The 24,743-nt window shown below is 43.5% G+C and overlaps 1 protein-coding gene across 1 annotated transcript; it reads left to right on the forward strand.

The window, feature by feature from the left end:
* The first annotated feature begins 629 nt into the window (after positions 1–629).
* LOC103654430 (transcription factor MYC1) lies at positions 630–1,439 on the forward strand. Its single transcript, XM_008681261.2, has one exon. It carries the CDS (start codon positions 630–632, stop codon positions 1,437–1,439), a length of 810 nt encoding a protein of 269 aa, XP_008679483.1.
* The last annotated feature ends 23,304 nt before the right edge of the window (positions 1,440–24,743 follow it).

Here is a 24,743-nt window from a genome sequence, read left to right on the forward strand (position 1 = left end):
GTTGGCTAAACTAATTTAAATTTAAATATCTTCTATACCAAATTACTCATTAAAACATATAGTTTTTATCATATATTTTTTTATAATTTTTTTAATTTTTTTAAATTTAGACTGAATTAAAAAAACCGTTGGTAAATCGTTACCGCCCCTAGCGGTTTCGGTTTACCGCCGGTTTTCGACGGTTTTAGAATCCTTGAGCCCGAGTGCCTGACCCCTTGACGTTCAGACTTAGTGCTAATTATAGCGTGCAAGATCTATAGGTAAGTTTATATCATTAATTGGTCAGATTCTTACTAAAAGCTCGTGCTCACACTTTAAAATTTTAGCGAAATTGAGTGTTTTTAACAATCCAAAGAGGCCGTGTTAAATGATATATGGACCTCAAATTAAAGCTCGTATTCATACATTAAAATTTTAACAAAAACAACTAAAACTTATTGAAAGTGATTTGAAGTGATATGAAACTAGTGGAGGTGCTTATTTGCAAATGTATTATTGACTATATATAAATGAGCTAGTCCTACTAGAGTGGGAATCACCTCGAGGGTTATAGTTGAAGCAACTGGCATTTCTGCAAAGCTCGCTCGCTGTTGCTGTACGAAAAATCACAAATGCAGCATCAAGGTGCCATGAATGAGCTCGTCTCCCAGGCATCCTTCTGCTCCCCTGCCTCCCCACCGTCCTTTTTCTCGGCGGCGGTTGGCCACCACTCAATGCTCGACTTCGTGTCTTGCGGGGTACCCGAGCAGTGGTTCCTGGGCGAAGAAGCACTCGATAAGCCCATCCATGATGGCGCGGAGTGGGTGGCCGCCGGAGGCTCGCATGACTCGGCGGGCTCCGACCTCTCCAGCAACCCGCCGGCTGCCGGGATCGTCCTGTCCGAGCGCGCGGCGAGGAGGCGGGGCAGGAAGCCCGGGCCCCGGTCCGACAACCCCGGAATCAGCCATGTGGAGGCGGAGCGGCAGCGGCGGGAGAAGCTCAACCGCCGGTTCTGCGACCTCCGGGCCGCGGTGCCCACGGTGTCGCGGATGGACAAGGCGTCCCTGCTCGCCGACGCCGCCGCCTACATCGCCGAGCTACGCGGCCGCGTCGAGCAGCTAGAGGCCGAGGCCAAGCAGCAGGTCGCGTCGAGGAAGCTGGGCGGCAACCCAGCCATGTGCCCGGCCTCGGGGGGGCTCGAGGAGAAGCTGGAGGTGCGGATGGTCGGGCGTAATGCGGCGGCGTTGCGTCTGACCACGGCCTCGACACGCCACGCCCCCGCGCTCCTCATGGGCGCGCTGCGGTCGCTGGACCTGCCCGTGCACAACGCGTGCGTGAGCCGCGTCGGCGGCTCGGCGACGGTGCAGGACGCCGTGGTGGACGTGCCCGCCGCGCTCCAGGACGAAGGCTGCCTCCGCGCCGCGCTGCTCCACGTCCTGCAGCAGGACGAGAGTGCCTAGCAATGGGAGCTAATAAACAGGTGACGTAAGCTAGGCGTTGGACCACATGAAAACAATAATCCCAGTTATAATGATGGATGATCTTTCTTGGTTAATACAATTTTCAATATTTTCGGCTTAACAGAGTTGGAACTCTATGGAAGGGCAAACAACCTTCAGCTTCCAAACCTTTAAAAAGTTAGATAGGATTTGATCTTGTACTGATTGGGAGCCCAAATTTCCAGGTACCACTGTCTAGACATGTCTGGACTACACTCATCTGTCCTTAACACATGTAAATCATCCAAAGTTAATATCACAACTATATTCAAGTTGGAAACATATCGGTTTATATGAGTCTTTGGTACATGGGTGCACATAAACTAACAAAGTATACAAAAAAAATCTAAAAAAATCATACATATTTTTTCTATCTTACCCCAATTAAATTTCAAGTTCAAATTTGTTATACTTTAGCTATAATAAAAAGATAATTTTTTAACAAGTTTAAATTAGAAAATCGACTAAAATATTCTCTTTTTTATTACAGCTAAAGTATAATGAAATCAAACTTGAAATTTTATATATAATTAAAGTAGAATATGTATGGGTTTTTTTAGAATTTTTTATAAACTTTGTTAGTTCATGTGCACCCTATGTGCATAAAGACTCATGTGTATCAGATATATACCCTTTCAAGTTTGAATTAGGCTTGTTTCTAAGAGATGGTTTCTTCAAGATCATTACAGACATGTGACAACTTGTAAATGAAGGTCAAACCGCCTCGGAGAAGTGGCAAGCAAAAACTAGCAGCCTCCGCCAATATCTATACAAGGAAAGAAAACATTTTTATTGAAAAAATTAGATAAATTAGACAAAAAGTCAGAATTCATGCTATTGGACATAATGAGTTAAATCTCATATATGTCCTTCATGATAGACAAAGAGAGCTTTTTATGAGGAAGAATTAAAATGCTACCAACGTTCAAAACTTCAAAATCTTTTAGCATATGATAACAACACCAAATGTTTCCATTTAGTGGCTAGCGAAAAACATAGAAAATCTTGTATTTTCTAGTTGGATCAAGAGAAAGGTGCAATATGTGGTGACATAGAACTCAAAAGGTTAATATCACACCTATATTCAAATTTGAATTAGGCTGGTTGCTAAGGGATGGTTTCTTTAAGATCATTACTTGTAAATGAAGGTCAAGACCGCGCGCCTTGGAAAGGTGTCAAGCAAAAATTCGAAGCCTACACCAGTATCTAAGGGGATGGACCAAAAATATAAGAAGTGCCTATAAGAAAGAAAAATAGTTTTTATTGAATAAATTAGATAATTTGGACAAAAAAGCAGAATTCACGCTCTTGGACTATAATGAGTTAAATCTCATACACGTACTTCATGGTAGACTAGGAGATCTTTTTATCAGAGGAAGAATTAAATTGGTACCAACATGCAAAACTTGGAAATCTTTTAGCATATGATAGCAACACCAAATATATACATTTAGTGGCTAGTGAAAACATAGAAAATCTCATATTTTCTAGTTGGAGCAAGAGAAAGGTGCAATATGTGGTGACATAGAACTCAAAACGTATATTACAAAATACTAGAAGGAGTTGTTTGTTCCATTGAACAACAACTTGATCGATGAGTTACAATAAGTTTCAAAATTGGGAAATAAGATGTTAGTAGCGCCATTTTCTTAGGGCGATGTACGAGAGGCAATTTTTGAGATGAAAAATAACATAGCTCCGTGTCTAGATGGTTCACCATTAGAGTTTAATCAAGTTTCGTAGAATGTAATGGTGTTGGAGCGAAGGCCGTCCGCCCCCTCGATTAGTTTTCTTTAACATAAATTGAACAATTTGTCCCAGGCACAGGAGGCGAAGAGCACTTCAACCCTTACTAAAGCCGAATTCTCGGTCGAAGAACGGTCGAAGGCTTGGAGACGCAGGGATCTACCGTTTAAAGTGAGGGCTCCTCAGGACTTCGCTCGGCGTCACCGCCACCTTGGGCGGCTCCGAGTCGCGGCCTTTGCAAGGATCAAAGACCCGGCACCCTAGAGCAAAGAGTGCCATGTCCCAGCGAGGACCGCGTCGTCCGACGGTGGGGCCCATGCAGCGCCCCGCCGGCCATTAGGGCCCATTTGTAAGCCTCTTCTTGGGGTAGGGGTTGTCATGTATTTAATCAGGTTGTTCTAAACCTCGTCAAAATGTCCTGTAATGACCCCCAAGGGGGATATTCCGGGGTTGTAGCAGGTAACGGGGGCATAATTGTACCAAGAAGAGCGTGCCCACACACCTGGTTACCTATAAATACCCCTACATTGTACATTTATGGGACAACTTAATGAGACACTACAATTCCCTTTCTATTATTTTGTTAAGCACATGAACATCCTTACATCCTAGTGCTCGGGCCCACTCGACCACGTGTTAGTCGATTCCAACATTTGGCGCCCACCGTGGGGCGCTTTGACAAAGCAATCCCACGATGGCTCCCAAGAAAGCGACTTCGAAGGCCACCACCTCTCTAGAAGACGTGGCGAAGGCAGCCTTCGCTGAAAAGAAAGGCAAGGCAGCCCTTGTCGGCAAAATTCCCTAAGAGGCACCTGAGGATGGAGCAGTCAACAGAAAGCGAACTCACACAGAGAATCCACCCACCCCTGAAGGCACCGTTCGCACGTGGAGCTCTGAAGGCCTCCCTCGGAACCCTCTGCTAGGCTTTAACCCCCTCGAAGGCTGAAGATATTATTGAGGACGGAGAGGTCATAGGCATCTTAGCTAAAATTGTGAGTGCTCCGCATAAAAACAATCACCTACAAAAACAAAAGGAAATACTCGTGGCCAAGCGCCACCGCATCAACATGCAAGCCAAAGTCAGGAAGATGATCTTACGCGAAGAGCAGAGAGCTAGAACAACAAATCGTAGAAATGCAGGGCGAGGACCCCCATCAGTAGCTGCAGGACCCTATGCGCTACATAAACCTTCGTCACCCACACGCCAGTCCTCACACCAGCTGCCTTCCAAGGGTTAAATTACCATGATGAGCGAAGCCGTCTTGAACCACACCTCTAGGCCTCCCCTGGCCGCAAAACTTCAGAGTAGGCATCTACCCAAAGTACAATGGCAGCGCAAACCCAACTTAGTACATCATGAGTTATCAGGTTGCAATCGCATCATCTGGGGGACGACGCCACCATGGCCAAGTCATTCATCATAGCCCTCGAAGGCCCAGCTCTCACATGGTACTCAAGACTACCACCATTGTCAATTTATTCATGGAAGACACTCCGTGACAAATTCTTGCTGAATGTTCAAGGGTGTAGACCCGAGACAGACGCCCTAGCAGAAATCTTGCTCTGTAGGCTGCAAGAGAAAGAAACTCTTCGAGAATACTACAAAAAGTTTCTCTTACTGAAATTACAGCTACCTTCGGTCGATGACCATATAGCCATCCACTATGCAATCAGCGGCCTTTAGGCAGGCGTTCTATACAGCCACTGCATAAGGGATCCACCAAAAAACATGCAAGAGTTGTACCAGATATTTGAAAAGTATGCCCATTTAGAAGAGCTCCAGTAGAGGAAAGTAGAGTCTCAACAAAAACCTAAGGAAACTTTGCAATCTAGCAGAACATGGATCAGTCCTTCACAGCCAAATTTAGCCCAGCAAGACCGTGCCCAGTCCTAGGTACATAATATTGCAAATCAGCAGCAACTAGGAGATAACCCCCCCCCCCCCACAACAAGGCCACGGTGGCAACACGACTAGGGGTAGAGGTAGGAGCTGGGGACCTCAACAACAGAGAATATTCTATTGTCTTTTCCACGGCGATGACTCAACACACCCGACCATGGACTGCCCAGAGACTAAACCAACAAAGGACTGAATGGCCAGGGCGATGCCAGCTGACAACCAAAGAGTTGTCGCTCACACCTACCAACCCCATCAATACAACCAGCATCAATTTTAAAACGAACATAACGTTTACCCCCAGCAGCAAAACCACAATCTTTTTCCATATCAACAACGCCTTCAACACCAAGAAATCCTAGCGCTGCCACCTCCACCACCTCAACATCCAAACCAACCCCTACCACCTCCCCCACCACTACCAAAGCAAGAAGACTTCGCTGATCAACCATTCAGGGGAGTAATCCACATGATCTCCGGAGGGTCCAACTCATAGTTTGAAACAAAACGACAAAAGAAAGACCACTATCAAAGGGTAAACCATGTAGCCCTCACCGGCCCATCATCCAAACAAAGTGGTCCCATGTGCCACTCAACTTCGATGCAAGAGATGTCGACATTCATAGTGTGCCCCATGCAGACGCGTTGGCGATCAATTATACAGTTGCAGGGTGGGATCTGCACAAAGTACTCGTCGATAACGGCAACCAGGCAGACACCATTTTCCTGCACTCCTTTGATCATATGGGCATAATTCACAGCCTGCTCAAGCCAGAAGACAACCCCTCTATGGCTTTAGAGGAAAAGGAACATTCCCGCTCGGCAAAATTGAACTACCATTATCACTCGGTACCGTGCCAAATGCAAGAAGCGAGCAGATCACCTTCGACATAGTTGATATGGTTTACCCATGAAAGTCGCCTATAGGGGGGTGAATAGGCGAAACATAAAATTTATAAACTTAACCTCGCACTAAGGCCGGGGTTAGCATTAGAATTAAATCCGAGTTTGAAAGTTAGTTCTCCTTGCTTAGAGTTGCTCAATCAATGCAGATAATGTTTGGGAGCAAACTCAAATCAATATGAGCAAGGGAACTTTTAGAGAGAGGAAAACAAATCAAGTGAGAATCAACAAGTGAACACGGTGATTTGTTTTACCGAGGTTCGGTTCTAAAGAACCTAGTCCCCGTTGAGGAGGCCACAAAGGCCGGGTCTATTTCAACCCTTTCCCTCTCTCAATCGGTCACACAGACCAGTCGAGGTTTCTCCTTAATCACTTGGGTCACTAAGACCCCGCAAGGATCACCACACACTTAGGTGTCTCTTGTAAGCTTTACAAAACACTTATAAAAATAAGAATAGAGAAGGAGAAAGCAATCCAAACAACAAGAGCAACAAAAGAACACAAATGATCCTCTCTCAAGTCTCTAAGCAATAGAGTTAGTTTTGGAGCTTGGAGTGGATTGAATGCTTTGGTTGTGTCTTTGAAGTGGTTGCCTTTGCTCTTGCAATGAATGTGATGTTTAGAATACTTGGATGCCATTGAAGGAGGTGGTTGGGGGGTATTTATAGCCTCCAACCACTTCCTAGTCGTTGGCTGTTTTTGCTGGCAATGGGCACACCAGACAGTCCGGTGGTGCACCGGACAGGTACTTTTCACTGTCCGGTGGTGCACCGGACAGGTACTGTTCACTGTTCGGTGTGTGCCACGTTAGCACGTCCGTTGGGGTTTGGAGCGGTCGACAGTTGGAACCCTTTATCTTGTAGCTGCACCAGACAGTCCGGTGCCACACCGGACATGTCTGGTGCGTTCTGACTTGCTGCTCTGACTTCTGACTGCGCACTGTACACTTCTGCAGTCGACCATTGAAGCTAGGTTACCGTTGCTCCGTTGGCTCACCGGACATGTCCGGTGCACACCGAACAGTCTGGTGAATTATAGTGGAGCGCCCCTTGGAAATTCCCGAGAGTGAGTTGTTCGAGTGGAGCTCGGCCTGGTGCACCGGACACTGTCTGGTGCGCGATTTGCAGCACACTCTCAAGTCCTTTGCTTCAAATTTATATAAGTCCCTAACTGAATTTCTTTCTTGGTTTGTGTTGAACCTTATGCACCTGAGATAAAAGACATCTAGGCAAACTAATTAATCCACGTGGTTTGTGATGGACGTCAACCACCAAAATCGATTATAGGAAATGATTAAGCCCATTTCCCTTTTAATTTCCCCCTTTTTGGTGATTGATGCCAACACAAACCAAAGCAAATATAAAGTGTAAAACTGTAACTAGTTTGCAATTATGATTGATGTGCATAGGTTACTTAGATTTATACCAATTGAAAGACTTTATACATAGGTCTAAGAATAAACGTGATTGATTTCTTCTAATTTAACATTTTGGACCACATTTGCACCACTTTCTTGTTTTTGTAAATATTTTGGAAAAACCTTTTCAAATTGTTTTACAAATAGCCAAAGGTATAAGAATATGATTTCAAGAAGCATTCTCAAGATTTGAAATTCCTCCCCCTGTTTCAAATGCTTTTCCTTTGACAAAATAAAAGCCCCCCCTAAAGAAATTCTCCCATTAGTTTTCAAGAGGGTTTTTGAAATGATTTTCCCTTTTTGAAATAGATACCGAATGAAATTATACCAATTGAAATTTTTATACTACTTGAAATTTTAAAACCAAATAAGATACCAATTTAAAATTTTGAAATTACCTCAAATATCGATTGAAATAATTTCTTCCTTTGGTTTTTGAATTTTTTTTAAAACGATGGCGGTGCTGTCCTTTTGCTTTGGGCTTAATACTTTCTCTCCCTTTAGCATTAATCGCTAAAATTGGAGAACTTGAGAGCCCTTTACAATTCTCCCCCTTTGGGGCCTAATACTTTCTCCCCCATTAGTAAAAGAAATATGAGTGAAGGGTCATACCAATTGAGATTTGCATGAGTAACGACAAAGGGTAGATGATACCATCAGAGTTGGAGTGGAAGCCTTATCATTGCCGAATACTCCATTTCCCTTTCAATTTAAGACTAAGCATAGAAATACACTTTTGATCTACGGATTTACCTCCCGTGTCGAGGTCGAGATGCCCATTTGTTCCCATGGGTGTCTTGATGGGTGTGGCATTCTTCATTCCAAACTTCTTAAGAATGTCTTGAATGTACTTAGTTTGGCAGATGAAGGAGCCTTCTTGGAGTTGCTTGATTTGAAATCCAAGGAAATACTTCAACTCCCCCATCATTGACATCTCGAATTTCTGTATCATAATCCTACTAAACTCTTCACAAGTTGACTTATTAGTAGACCCAAATATAATATCATCAACATAAATTTGGCATATAAACAAGTATTTAGCAATAGTTTTAGTGAAGAGAGTAGGGTCATCTTTTCCAACTTTGAAGCCATTAGTGATAAGAAAGTCAGACAACCATTCATACCATGCTCTTGGGGCTTGCTTGAGCCCATAAAGCGCCTTTGATAGCTTATACACATGGTTAGGATACTCACTATCTTCAAAGCCGGGAGGTTGCTCAACATATACCTCTTCCTTGATAGGGCTATTGAGGAAGGCACTCTTCATGTCCATTTGATATAGCTTAAAGTCATGGTAAGTAGCATAGGCATGTGATATACAAATTGACTCAAGCCTAGCTACAGGTGCATAGGTTTCATCGAAATCCAAACCTTCGACTTGTGAATAACCTTTGGCAACAAGTCGGGCTTTGTTCCTAGTCACCACACCATGCTCATCCTGTTTGTTGTGGAATACCCACTTGGTACCCACAACATTTTGGTTAGGACGTGTGCCATACCTCATTCCTCGTGAAGTTGTTGAGCTCCTCTTGCATTGCCACCACCCAATCCGGATCTCTTAGTGCATCTTATACCCTGTATGGATCAATAGAGTACACAAAAGAATAATGTTCACAAAAATGAGCAACTCGAGATCTAGTGGTTACCCCCTTGTGAATGTCACCAAGTATAGAGTTGACAGGGTAATCTCTTTGAATTGCTTGGTGGACTCTTGGGTGTGGCGGTCTTTGATCCCTAATTTCTTGATCATCTTCCTTGTCTTCATTATCATCATCTCCTCCTTGATCAATGTCCTCATCTTGAGGTGGCTCATCATCTTGATCTCATCCTCTTCTTCTTGAGCCTTGTCCCCATCTTGAGTTGGTGGAGATGCCTGTATGGAAGATGATGGTTGATCTTGTGCTTGTGGAGGCTCTTTAGATTCCTTTGGACACACATGCCCAATGGACATGTTCCTTAGCGCGATGCACGGAGCCTCTTCATCATCTAATTCATCAAGATCAACTTGCTCCACTTGGGAGCCATTAGTCTCATCAGACACGATGTCACAAGAAACTTCAACTAATTCAGTGGACTTGTTGAAGACTCTATATGCTCTTGTGTTTGAGTCATAACCTAGTAAAAAACCTTCTACTGCTTTCGGAGCAAATTTAGAACTTCTACCTCTCTTAATAAGAATAAAGCATTTGCTCCCAAAGACTCTAAAATAAGAAACATTGGGCTTTTTACCAGTGAGGAGTTCATACGATGTTTTCTTGAGGATTCGGTGTAGATATAGACGGTTGATGAAGTAGCAGGCGGTGTTAATCGCCTCCGCCCAAACCGGTCCGGTGACTTGTACTCATCAAGCATGGTCCTTGCCATGTCCAATAGAGTTATATTCTTCCTCTCCACTACACCATTTTGTTGAGGTGTGTAGGGAGAAGAGAACTCATGTTCGATGCCCTCCTCCTCAAGAAATCTTTTGATTTGAGAGTTCTTGAACTCCGTTCCATTGTCGCTTCTAATTTTCTTGATTCTCAATCCGAACTCATTTTGAGCCTGTCTCAAGAATCTCTTTAGGGTCTCTTGGGTTTGAGATTTTTCCTGCAAAAACAATACCCAAGTGAAGCGAGGATCATCATCCACAATCACAAGACAATACTTACTCCCGTCGATGCTTATATAGGCGATAGGGCCGAATAAATTCATGTGGAGTAGCTCAAGCGGCCTATCGATCGTCATGATGTTCTTGTGTGGATGATGAGTTCCAACTTGCTTTCCTGCTTGGCATGCGCTACAAATCTTGTCTTTCTCAAAATGAACATTTGTTAGTCCTAAAATGTGTTCTCCCTTTAGAAGTTTGTGAAGATTCTTCATTCCAACATGGGCAAGTCGACGATGCTAGAGCCAGCCCATATTAGTCTTAGCAATTAAGCATGTGTCTAGTTCAGCCTTGTTATCGTTAAAATCAACTAAATATAGCTGATCATCTAGCACTCCCTTAAATGCTATTGAATCATCACTTCTTCTAAAGACAGTAACACCAATATCAGTAAAAATACAGTTGTAGCCCATTTTACATAATTGATAAATGGAAAGCAAATTGTAATCTAAAGATTCTACAAGAAAAACATTGGACATGGAAGGGTCAGGTGATATAGCAATTTTACCCAAACCTTTGACCAAACCTTGATTTCCATCCCTGAATGTGCTAGCTCTTTGGGGATCATCATTTTTCTCATATGAGGAGAACATCCTTTTCTCCCCTGTTATGTGATTTGTGCACCCGCTATCGATTATCCAACTTGACCCGCTGGATGCATAAACCTAGAAAACAAATTTAGGCCTTGTTCTTAGGTACTCAAACGGTCTTGGGTCCTTTGACATTAGAAACAAGAACCTTGGGTACCCAAACATAAGTCTTTGGACACTTGTGTTTGTCCCCAAAATATTTGGCAACTACTTTGCCTGATTTGTTAGTTAGCACATAAGAAGCATCAAAAGTCTTAAATGAAATGTCATGCTCATTTGATGCATTCACAATTTTCTTTTTAGGCATTTTGATATGAGTTGAATGCCTAGAGCTAGAAGCCTCATTCTATACATAAAAGCATGATGAGAAACATTGTGAGGTTTTCTAGCATGAATCTTCCTAATCTTATGCTCAGGATAATTTTCAGGAAATAAAATATAACATTCTCTATCCTGAACCATGGGAGCCTTACCCTTAACAAAATTAGATAATTTCTTGGGGCATTAAGTTTGGTGTTGCTTTGGCTCCCTTGTTGGAAGCCAATGCCATCCTTAATGCCAGGGCGTCTCCCATTATAAAGCATGCTACGAGAAAATTTAATTTTTTTTCATTCTCTAATTCATGCTCGGTAATTTTAGCATTTAATTTAGCTATGTGATCATTTTGTTCTTTAATCATAGCTAGGTGATCATCCATAGCATCAATATTAACGTCTCTACATCTAGTACAAATAGTGACATGCTCAATTGTAGATGTAGGAATTTTGCAAACATTCAATTCTTCTACCTTAGCATTTAAACTAGCATTCTCATCTCTAAGACAGGAAATTGAATCTTTGCAAATACTAAGCTCTTTAGATAAATTTTCACATTTTTCTACCTCTAGAGCATAACATTTTTTAATTTAACAAATTTCTTATTGTCCTTAACGAGCAAGTCCTCTTGGCATTCCAAGAGATCATCCTTCTCGTTAATGGATTCTATCAATTCATTTATTTTCTTCTTTTGATCTTTAGTAAGGTTAGCAAAAAGAGAAGTTAAATCATCATTATCATCACTAGAGCTACCCTCATCATTGGATGTAGTGTATTTAGGGGTATCTCTAGAATGTACCTTCTTTTTGTCGTCCTTAGCCATGAGGCACTTGTGGTCGATGTTGGGGAAGAGAAGTCCCTTGTTGATGGCGATGTTGGCGGTGTCCTCGTCGGAGGAGGAGTCGTTGGAGCTCTCGTCGGAGTCCCATTCCCGCCCCATATGCGCCTCACCATCCTTCTTCTTGTAATATTTCTTCTTCTCCATTTTCTTCTTCCCCTTCTTGTTGTCCTCCCTGTCACTGTCACTTGTACATGGACATTTAGCTATAAAGTGACAAGACTTACCACACTTGTAGCACACCCTCTTGGAACGGGGCTTGTAGTCATTCCCCTTCCTTTGTTTGAGGATTTGATGAAATCTCTTAATGATAAGAGCCATCTCCTCGTTGTCGAGCTTGCAGGCGTTGATTGGAAGTCTACTTGGTGTAGACTCCTCCTTCTTCTCTTCTGTTGCTTTGAATGCAACGGGTTGCACCTCGGGTGTAGAGGTGGTGCCTTGCTCCAAGTTGACAATGTGTTTGGAGTCTTTGATCATAAGTTCAAAGCTCAGAAATTTGTCAATCACTTCCTCGGGAGACATCTGTTTATATCTAGGGTCTCCACAGATTAGTTGCACTTGAGTGGGATTACAAAAAATAAGAGATCTAAGAATAACCTTGACCGTCTCATGGTCATCCCACTTGGTGCTCCCGAGGTTGCGCACTTGATTGACCATAGTCTTGAGCCGGTTGTACATCGCTTGCGGCTCTTCTCCTTTGTTGTGGATGAATCGACCGAGTTCTCCCTCGATCGTCTCTCGCTTGGTGATCTTGGTCACCTTGTCCCCTTCGTGCGCCATTTTGAGGACTTCCCAAATTTCTTTAGCACTTTTCAACCCTTGCACCTTATTATATTCCTCTCGACACAAGGAGGCGAGGAGTATAGAAGTTGCTTGGGAGTTGAAATGCCTAATTTGGGCAGCCTCGTCCGAGTCGTAGTCCTCATTGCCTACCTGTGGTGCCTGCGCTCCAAACTCAACAATATCCCAAATGCTTTTGTGGAGTGAGGTTAGATGGTGCCTCATTTTATCACTCCATATACAATAATCTTCACCATCAAAATATGGTGGTTTGCCTAGGGGTACCGAAAGTAGAGGAGCACGCTTTGGAATGCGAGGATAGCGAAGAGGCATCTTACTATACTTCTTACGCTCGTGGCGCTTCGAAGTTGTAGACTCGGCACCGGATGTGGAAGGTGATGAAGAGTCGGTCTCGTAGTAGACCACCTTCTTCATTTTATTTTTCTTCTTGTCACCCTTCCTATGTGACTTGATGGAGGAGGAGGATTCCTCCTTGTATTTGTCGCCGGACTCCCTTGATAGAGTTCTTCCCGAGCCTATGGCCTTGTCGCCGGTGACAATCTCCCTCTTGGCGTGATCTCCAGACATCACTTCGAGTTTGTTAGACTCTTAATGAAGCACTGGCTCTAATACCAATTGAAAGTCGCCTAGAGGGGGTGAATAGGCAAAACCTGAAATTTATAATCATAACCTCGCACTAAGGCCAAGGTTAGCGTAAGAATTAAATCCAAGTTCGAAAGATAATTTTCCTTGCTTAGAGTTGCTCAATCAATGCGGATAACGTTTGGGAGCAAACTCAAATCAATATGAGCAAGGGAACTTTTAGAGAGAGGAAAAAAATCAAGTGAGAATCAATAAGTGAACACGGTGATTTGTTTTACCGAGGTTTGGTTCCAAAGAACCTAGTCCCCATTGAGGAGGCCACAAAGGCTGGGTCTATTTCAACCCTTTCCCTCTCTCAATCGGTCACATAGACCGGTCGAGGTTTCTCCTTAATCACTTGGGTCACTAAGACCCCGTAAGGATCACGACACACTTAGGTGTCTCTTGCAAGCTTTACAAAACACTTATAAGAATACGAATAGAGAAGGAGAAAGCAATCCAAGCAACAAGAGCAACAAAAGAACACAAATGATCCTCTCTCAAGTCTCTAAGCAATAGAGTTGGTTTTGGAGCTTACAGTGGACTGAAAGCTTTGGTTGTATCTTTGAAGTGGTTTCCTTTGCTCTTGCAATGAATGTGATGTTCAGAATACTTGGATGCCATTGAAGGAGGTGGTCAGGGGGTATTTATAGCCTCCAACCACTTCCTAGTCGTTGGCTGTTTTTGCTGGCGATGGGCACACCGAACAGTCGAGTGGTGCACCGGACAGGTACTGTTCACTGTCCGGTGTGTGCCATGTCAGCACGCCCATTGGGGTTTGGAGCGGTCGACCGTTGGAACCCTTTGTCCTGTAGGTGCACCGGACAGTCCGGTGACACACCGGACATGTCCGGTGCATTCTGACTTGCTGCTCTAACTTCTAACTGCGCACTGTACACTTCTGCAGTCGACCGTTGACGCCAGGTTACCATTGCTCTGTTGGCTCACTATATATGTCCGGTGCACACCGGACAGTCCGGTGAATTATAGCGGAGCGCCCCTTGGAAATTCCCGAGAGTGAGCTGTTCGAGTGGAGCTCGGCCTGGTGCACCGGACACTGTCCGGTGTGCCATTTGCAGCACACTCTCAAGTCCTTTACTCCAAATTTATTTAAGTCCCCAACTGAATTTCTTTCTTGGTTTGTGTTGAACCTTATGCACCTGAGATAAAAGACATCTAGGCAAACTAATTAGTCCATGTGGTTTGTGATGGACGGCAACCACCAAAATCGATTATAGGAAATGATTAAGCCCATTTCCCTTTCAACCCATACAATGCCATCATGGGGTGATGATCCATCAATAAACATGAAGCAGCCATGCATGGATTATACCTGTGCATGAAGATCCTAGGCCTCTAGGGCATAATCACCATATACGAAGACCAGCAGGTCGCCAAAAACATAGAGGGGCTTCGTTCCCGGCCAGCGCAATATGCATTGCCTCACATCTGAGCACGAAGACCCTAGTAGCCTTCGCCCAATCAAATAAAAAAGGGACAACGCCTAGCTACAGAGCAACAGAGGGGTGAAAAAAGTCCCCTAGATGCAGCAACCCCCAACCAAATGGTCTTGATCAGCGAAGACCTCATTGAAGCAAAAGAAGAAAGACTCTTGTCCTGTCTGAACCATAATAAAGATGTATTCGCATGGTCTGCCCTGGACCTTGTCGATGTCATTCGCACCATCATTAAGCATAGCTTGGGCACCGACCCCACTGTATGCCCTAAGAAACATAAGTTACGAAAAATGTCTGATGAGAAAACTGAAGCAGCGAAGGCGGAAGTCCACCGTCTACTGGAGGCAAAGTTCATCGAGCCATTTTATTACCCCACTTGTCTTGTCAATGTCCGAATGGTCCTAAAGAAAAATGGAAAATGGAGAATGTGCATAGACTTTACCAGTCTCAATAAAGCTTGCCCAAAAGAAAACTTCCGCCTACCAAGGATAGACAAGATTGTCGACTCAGCGGCAGATGCGAAGTGATGTCTCTGCTTGACTGTTTCTTGGGCTACGAATCTACATGAAGGAAGAAGACAAGGAAAAAGATGTTTTATCACACCCTTCGGCACATACTGTTTTGTGCGCATGCCCGAAGGCTTGAAAACGCCGGCTCCACATTCTCAAGTCTAACCAAGAGCATCTTGGAGAACCAGATGGGTTGCCACATTTTCACATACATCAACGACATAGTCGTCACAAGCAAAAATAAGGAGGATCATCTCTCAGGCCTCGCAGAAACATTTGCCAACATGCGCGAAGCTAGACTTCGCTTGAACCCCAAAAATGCATATTTAGTGTCCGGCAAGGCAAGATACTTGGTTATCTAGTGTCCCATAGAGGCATAGAAGCAAACCCAGTCAAGATACATGCCATAATGGACATGGCCCTGCCTCAGTCAACTTGAGATGTCCAAAGCTTATCAGGAAGACTCGCAACATTGAATAGATTCATCTCATGGTCCATCGAGCGGAGTCTCCCCTTCCTCAAAACGTTGAGCGGAGCCAAGGACTTCGCCTGGGGTCCTGAGCAGGCTGCAACCTTATACCATCCCAAAGTAATAAGAGATCAAAATTAATAATAAAACCACAATGTGATGCATATGACAAATTAAGTTTACTTCCATAAGTTAATAATGTGAGTGTCCGAGCCGCTCATGACCGTGAGCACGGTTGATATATCAGTTTTACATTCTGCAGAGGTTGCACATCTTTACCCACAAGCCATGCTACCCATTTGCCAAGGGATCTAGAAGTCCCATTCATCTCTATCGAGGAGACGAGACAGTGTAGCACTATGAGGCCTGTCCAAAGTTCCACTAGTTCGAGAAAACCCGCTATAGATTCAGGAAGAAGGAAGCATAGGAATCCCTCGTCCAGAAAGCTAAACAGACATTTTGACCCAAGAACCTCCCTATACTCTGCAGCGACGCCTCCCCGCTTGCCCCTTTCTAGTAAGGTAGTCTCTCCATAGATTTTCTAATTACTTGGCCAAGGGTGTCCCATTCCACCCTTGTAGTAGCATTGTTTTCCCGGGTAGTTCTCCATGTTCCAGTTAACACAGTAATGTTATCATGAACAATAAATAATCAATAGAAATAATATAGAATGATCATGTATCAAATTTATCTTAACACCCAAAACCACATAGAGCAATAACAGAACTACCCAAAAGTTCAATGGTAATCAAGGTATAAGATAGATCAAACTAGGGTGACCTATTAGGTCCCATCCAATTAAACCTAAACATGCCACAATGATTATAGATAACATTATTGGGTAAAGAAAAGTGGTCTAGGGCACAACTTGCCTTCAACGAGCTCCTGCTTAGTATCTTCAACCTGCTGAGCTCTTGGCTCCTCAATCATTTGCTCGTCTACTCATAACAATACAAACAAACATGAAATAGGAGAAATTAACATTACACCAAACATGAGAATATAATGCATAATAATGATCTACGCATTGCAATGAGATCATAGGTTCAAGAATCACCAAATTCGGAGTTACGGTTAACGAGTTATGGTTTTCTAAATAATTTAGGTGTTAAACATAAAACAAAATGAGTGCTTGATTTTATCATTATTCTACATAGTAAAACAGGGTTACCAGATGATAACCAATATTAATAGGAGTCCATTGCAACTAGAATGGATTAATTTGGGTTTAAAACAAAGAAGTTATGGATTTATGAAGTTTAAGGCTTTAGTTAATACATAAAAATCATTTTCTGATTTAATTTATTAAATCCGAGATCCAAATTTGTGTGGGGGTACTATTTTGAAGTATTCCAAGGAGCTCTGTGTAAATTCCATGACCTATCCGTACTACTCCTTACCTCAGTGTGGATAGTGGGTTCAAACCATAGAACTACATGGGTTTATTTGCAAAATAGCGCACCACGAAGGGGTATGGAAAGAGATCGGCCGTCTGATTTATTCCGAACGCTCCAGATTAGAGATCGAGGAGGTACGCTCTATGGGTCTTCGAATCGCAGATCAGTGGTCCACATTAAATCGCGAACAGGTACGCAATCAGGGGCGTAGGATCCGAGGTCCATGATGGGTCTTTTAAACAATGGAAACCACACTATGACCGACCGATCGGAGATCGACGGCTGCCAACGCTTGGCTGAAGTAGTACACTCAGCCAAATCTTGGTCGCACATCGAAAGATCAACGACTCACGTGCCTAGCCCTATTCTCCCCTTGCACTCCAACCATCCCAAGGGTGGTGGCAAGTACGAGCACGGCGGCGCACCATGCCGGAGCATGCCTGATTGCGGCCCAGTGTTATGATTCCCACCCCGGTTCAGGATACAAGAAGCAAAGCATCTAGCGAATCATATAGAGACACCTCTCCAGTGTTTTGGATGCCCACAGACCCTGCCCACGGCGTGAAGTGGCTCCGCGGTGGTGGTTGTTCAACGGCGAGCAATTGTCATCCCCCAACCGCGTCAATTACCATGATTCTAGGTGTAATGCAAAGCATAGAGGCAACCAGAGACTCGGCGAGGGTCCTCACCTCAGTTTGGCGACCACATGTGTGTTCTCCATAGCGGAGCGCAAATTCCACGGTGGTGGCGATCTTCGTTGAGGAATCCCGGCGACTCCAATGGTTCTCCCCAGGCAAAGAGGTCACGACGACTTTCCCACCTCTTGGTGTATCACCCCGACTCCCTCCGATGGTAGAAGAACGACGACGTCAATGGCTCGGGCGTGGTGGCAACTCAATCTGTGCTATGGCTAGGATCTAACAAGGGAAGGGATGGTTGAACCCTAGGGTACGGCCTTATAACCCCTGGACAGGTCGATTCGGAACCTCCCAGCTGGCGGATGGGGCCATTGCTCACGGCTAGCTAAAAAAGCGCAGAGGCGAAGGTTGTTTTGGCCCGGTGGTTACGTTCATGGGGGGAAGATCTACATTACCTCGAGGCCCACACGACAGAGAGATCGCGGTGTGGGCGGTGAGAAGCGGGGCTGGCGCAAGGGCCCGTGATGTCAGCGTCTACGACAATGGCGCGCGGTGGCGTGTCCTGGCGCACGGGCTCGTATGTCATCTGCACCACGCGAGGGCGCGCGCGCTGAGACCGCCAGCCAGGGCCCATTGGTCGGCGTAGGTCCATCGATTGGGGCTATGCATGGGAGGAGCTTGGTGGGCCGACCGGGGAGAAACGACCTAGTCACGATTTTCTTATTTTCTTTTCTTTTATAATTTCTATTTTGTTCTCTATTTTCTCATTTTTGAATTTAAATTTCAAATAAGTTGTGATTTCTAGGCTTCCAATAAAGTGCACCACATCAAAGATTAGCATGATATGTGTAGCTTATTTTTATTTCATTAATTAATTCATTTATTTCGAATAGGATCTTTCATATGCTTACATAAATGGATAGTATCTTATGTACAAGAAGATCACCCTCCTTTATTGTCTAAGTTAGGTATTAGAAATCCTACCCCCTCGAAAATAATCTCGACCTCGAGATTACTACGAACTAGGGAAAAAGGGGAGGAAATTCTACTCGTAGTTGATCTTCTTGCTCCCAGGTGGCTTCATCTTCACCATGATGATTCCATTGTACCTTGCACATTTTAATCAGTTTGTTCTTCGTAACTCGAGTGAGGGTATCGATGATCTTGATTGGATGCTCGGTGTAGGTTAGATCACCCTGCACACTAAGTTCTTCCATAGGAAACCGTTCCTATGGGACCCGAAGAAACTTCTTAAGCTGAGATACGTGAAACACATTATGTACATCTGACAGATGGTTTGGTAACTCAAGTTGGTAGGCCATCTCCCCAACTCGCTTTAGGATTTTGAAGGGTCCTATAAAGCGAGGGGATAACTTGCCTTTGACTTTAAACCGCCTCATACCCTGGATCGATGACACGTTTAGGTATACATGGTAGGCCATCTGATCGAAGTAAGTACATAAGTTGCTTTGAAATAAATACAATTTTGAACAATATAGATATAACCATAGTTTTGAAATACATGCTAGCTCAGTAACAATTCTCTAGAAACAGCAAGGATGAGAACTACATAGAAGGTCGAGCCCACTGACACATATCCACCATCATCAGCAGGCCTACCTCTTCACCTGCAACATGGTGGGATAAACCCTGAGTACTCGAATAGTCGAATGTACTCAGCTAGACTTACTCGTCCAAAACCAGAAAATAAGAAAGTAAAAGACACCAAGGATCATGCAAGGCTTTATCTGGAGCTGGCTCTTTCGTTTGGAAGAGTACATTAATTAATGCAGTTATTAGCATTTTAAGGGGCATCATGATAATTAATCATCTTTTAGCATTTTAGTATTATTACCTATTCAGCTACAAATCTAGGTTGGCACCTGATTAGCTAGATGACATTTGCTAATTCACTATGTCTAGTATACCTTTAGTGATTAATCAAGTTTGACAAGTATCTCATTCAGTAGACAAACAAGATTAACCCAACCCTTGATTTTAATCAATCATGTCATCATCATTAACTAGGTGGATGCCCGTGCGTTGCAACGGGAAGATAAAATATCACAATAACTCATGTACAAATGTGTTATAATATTATAGAAAAAAGTTACAAATGTGTTATAATGTTTAGGAAAGAAAACAAAGCCACTGCCTGTGCATTCACTGGAACCTGAAAACATTAGGTGGACTAACCTCTCCACAGGACGAAAAGGCAATATAGTTGCAATTGCAAGCACACAAAAAAGTGGTCTGCACAAGAAAGTGTATATCATGGCAGATGTTCTTCGGACTTCAAAAATAATACACGAGAAAAAGAAGACATGGAAAATATGTAGTTCTACACGCATATTGTTGATGCATCATCGGTATTGCACAAATCAACTTGTCTTACAATTTCTAATAGTAGTCAAATATGTCGACAACCGTACATTAATCTAATCTTTTTTAGCGATACTGATAAGTCGTTGTTGTATGTTTGGAGGGATAGCATAGCGGCATGAATTCTCCTCGTAACTTAATAGATCAATTACAAAGTTCCTTCGAAGAATCTTTGTATCCTACACACAAAGACATAAGAGAACAATACGTCAAATTTATATTATGTAACTGAAATGTATGTTTGAACATGAACCAAACGTACTCCACTCACCCTATTAAATTCCATTCGTCTACCACTCCCCCACATGACCATAGCTTGTAGAACGAAGTAGCTTGTATTAACCCTACAGAATAATGTTTGGCCAACTATATTATATACAATGGTTATCATAGAAAAAATTTGAACTGTTGAGAACATGGTATTAAGAAAATACCCTTTTAAGTCCAATGGAAGACCAGACCGAATTGTATGTTCCCACTTAAAAATATCATGTGCCCATCCAGAACGTTTCTTATTGTAGGCAATCTTATATTTCTTAGAGGCCATGATAATTGCTTCTGCAAACCTCTTGTATGGCATGTGTTTACACCAATCTTCAGTGGGTGTGAAGTCCATAAAAGTTACGTGCTTTTTACCATGATCGATTATGAAAAGTGCGTAGCATCCGTTGAATTTCCATGGCATAAGAACCTACAAAATACCAGTCATTAGGATTGCAACGAAGTGCCTTTTATAAATACATTCGAAATGAACACATACTTACATATTTACAACCAGTGATATAATAGTTCAATGAAGGCCAACAGTCGAGTGTTTTGGCTAACTCTTCTGCTGTAGGATCCTGATGGTACTTTGCAAGTTTACCAAAACCAACCATTCTCTAGATAAATATATATACATGTCCACATTAGGATTATATGTATAGATACAATATATTACCACATTATTGATTGGAAACAAACTTACCCAGAAGCGCATGTCCATATAATGTTTTTTATCCTTTATCATTTCATCTTTCGACATATGTGACTCTTTAATGGCCAACAATCGAACAGCCATGTCAAAACATTTTAGAGTCATATCTAGATTTACCCTTAATACGTTTTGCAGGTCTTTGACAGATATTTCTATCTTAAAAGGGTTAAAACTTCGCACCCATGTCATCCTGTAATGCAACATGTCAAAAGTATATATCAAAACTTTACGTAGTTGGTACATATAAAATAGATAAAACAATGAGCACTTACTCTAATGTCGTATCATCTTGGATTGTCATGATGTAATCACATAGAACATCTATTAAATCGGCTTTGGTCACTGGCATGTCCTTTGTGGAAAGGCCACTCAGTAAAAACTCATTAGTGCACTCATCGGTCGGGATTTTTATAGGAGTTCTTTTATCCCAATCATGAACAAACCACCTTTCTAAGTCTGCTTGAGTGATGGGGCCATCACCATCTTCCATCAATACTTCGTTTTCTTCAGATACACAAGGTAGTTTCTTCTTCTTAGGATTTGTGGGACTATCTAATATCTGAACATCAGAGGAGCATCCAGCATCGACTTCTTTGTCATACTTGTATAACGGACACCCCTTTCTCTTGTTTATATCTGAGGATAGTAATATAGCAGCCAATTTTTTCCTAAAGTGTGACATGTCGTCCTGCAAATAAGAAACAATTTATTTAGCAATTATATGTATCAATTGGATTGACATAATAATAACAGAAGACAACAAACAGATATTCATGTTATAGCCACATGTAATGTCATAGTAGTAATAATATACCTGGGTAAAATTATCAGATAGTTCATCCCCTGTCCAGTACTCGATATAGTTTAGTAGAAAGAGGCCACACGAGGAGCTACATCAACCAGATGATAAAATGTCAAGATTAACAGCAATGAATATTAATAGCAACACATAAGAATATATGGTGTACCTATCTGTTTGCTTTGCATATTCCATTTCTATTTCTTTAAGTGGCCAAGAAGCAACTCGAAGGTCTGGCCACCTATGATCTTTTAACTCCTTACGCTGAGATACCATATCAATTTGTCTTTGGAGTCCTTTTATCTTTATTATTATTATAAAAACATAGAATTAAAAGTTGAGAGTTTAAGTTAATAAGGGATTCGTAATTGTTGAGTTTGTATAAACTCACAGTGTCAATGAGGTCATTGCGACCGGATGATGTACCAAGTGAGTCGAGCACTTGTATCTCCATATTTCTTGCATTGATCACAGCAAGATACCAGTGCATTTCTCGGATATTTATTGGAATAAACACCTACAAGTCAATTATAAATATTGCATAATAATACATGTAAACACTAACCGTGTAGATTGCAATCTCGTATTTACCATGTCATGGTCTAGATAAAGTAAAACTCTTCTTTCAGCGCTAGATATTTGTGCCATGTCTTTACTTGGATATAACTCATCTGTTTTAGTTTCAACATCACCGTCTCGCTTTAGAAAGTTGAACTGAAAAGCATTTTCTATGTGTACACGACCTCCAGATCGGCATTTTAGATGCTCTTGAGCTTTTATTAAATTTATGTAACAGTCTATCACCTGCAAGTATGTAAGTTATGGTTTAAAATACCAGGGTGAGTATCTTGGAAGTGTGGTGCTCCTAGCTAGTTGAATTATCATGAATTACCTCATCACCTAGATATGCGTCCGGTTGAAATAGGCATTCCATCCACTTCCTTTCCACAAAAGCATCATCAATAAGCACGACTTCTACCCTTGGTTCACAAGGGATTTCTTTAATCCAATCGATGAGTGCAAGATCACCCTGCGTGCAAATATAATCTACGAACGAAACAGTCATGAGATCAAACATGAATCACTTGCAATAAAAACAATCCAAATTGATGCAGACGATAGTATGGAAGTTATCATACCTTTCGGAACTATTGTAGTAGTCACCGTTTTTTTTGGCTTGTTATGAGACAAGGACATTAGTAGAGATTCATCTATAGATAATGTATTATCTCTTTGGATGATTGTAAGTGCAACATTTTCCTCTTTAGATTCCATCCACAGGAGACAAAAACCTATAATCATTGTTACTATGTATTATTTGATACACGATTTAAATGTTTCTACTATAACCAGCTAAACAATTTTACATGCATTAGTGATAACATAATAATGAAAAATTAATATTGCAAATAAAATGATATCTCTACTAACTATTAAGTCAACAGTGTAGACTGCCCCCGCCTGGCTCCCCCTCCACGCAACAGTCTCCGCTCCGCGTCCGCAACCCAGGCTCCTCCTGCCCTCCGCGATGCTCGCGTCCACGTCCGCCGCGCACGCTCCCCCTACCCCGCATCCCCTCCTCCGTTCTTATCCTCATACCCCCACCTCCCTTCGCTACTGCCCCCTCGTCTGAGCTCCACCCCCACCGCCGCGGTGCCAATGCCGCAGTGGTGGGGCCGAGAAGCGCAGGGTGACGGTGACGTCACGTCGGTGGTGGTGAAGATGGAAAGCCCGGACTGGGCCGTCCGGAAGCCAGAGGTGGCGAGGGGGAAGGCCGGCCGCGGCAAGAACGCTCGCCAGATCACGTGCGTGCTTCTGCTCAAGGCGCACCACGCCGCGGGGAAGCTCACGGGCGCCGCCTCCACCGCGCTGTCCCCGTCTACACCGAGTTCCCCCCGCGCAATTTAACCCCTCGCCTCGCTCGCAGCCTCCGGTTCCCTACAACGCGCACACCAAACGCGCACGCGGTGTTCATTCCTCGGCCGCTCTCCCTAGCCACGTCCTTCTCCCCCCACAGATCTCCGCGGGACGTGAGGTTCATCGATTTGCCTTCTCCGGGGCTGCCGGATCTCCGCGACGGCTGGGGATGGGCAACTGCTGCGTAACAACGAACGGATCCGTCAACGCCGCCGGCGGCAAGAAGCCCAAGGAACCGAAGCAGAAGATTAAAGAAGGGAGGGAGCCTGACGAGATGTGTGAGCTGATCGATTGACGACGACTTCTGCATCCTAGAGGCCCTCGCTGCGCAATGCCTGGAGCACGGCGCGCTGCCTCAAACGGACGTGTTGGCCGACGCTTTCGCTGGCAAGCTCGACAATAGTGGTTGCAGCCTCTCCGATCTCAAGAGGAATATGAGGAGTTTACAGAGCCGGTACGCCAAAGCGGTCAAGAAAGTGGCGCCACCGAGCAACGATCAGGATCGCCGTCTCTCCGACCTCTGCAAGAACGTTTGGCCTTCTGTTAGCAATACCAAGGCGGTTACCAAGGCGTCGGCTAACGGTGGTGCTGGGAGGGAGCCTGACGAGATGTGTGAGCTGTACCCATAACTTGCGGAGGAGGTGAGGGCGCTTCAGAGGCCACACCCGGGCTTGTTCAAGCGGGAGTTTGGGATGATCGACGACAGCAAGGCCCGTGCACTGGACGAGAGGACTACGTGAGGGCACATTTGACAATGTCAAGTACTCCATCTTTTGGGTGCTTTTGCTCGCCGTGAAGTTTGCCGTCAGCTATTTTCTCCAAATCAGGCCACTTGTAAAACCCAAAAAAGAGATATACAAGCTGAATGGAATCCAGTACACTTTCCTCTAGGCCTGATGACTCTCGGGTATCACTTGGCATTTCAGTATCTAAAGAATACATATTTGTAT

This window comes from Zea mays, chromosome 4 (assembly GCF_902167145.1).
Source record: "Zea mays cultivar B73 chromosome 4, Zm-B73-REFERENCE-NAM-5.0, whole genome shotgun sequence".
In the NCBI taxonomy this organism is placed as follows: domain Eukaryota; kingdom Viridiplantae; phylum Streptophyta; class Magnoliopsida; order Poales; family Poaceae; genus Zea; species Zea mays.

Bases quoted from the DNA above. Each gene is read 5' to 3' on its own strand.
- LOC103654430 (XM_008681261.2), top strand. From the start codon at position 630: ATGAATGAGCTCGTCTCCCAGGCATCCTTCTGCTCCCCTGCCTCCCCA.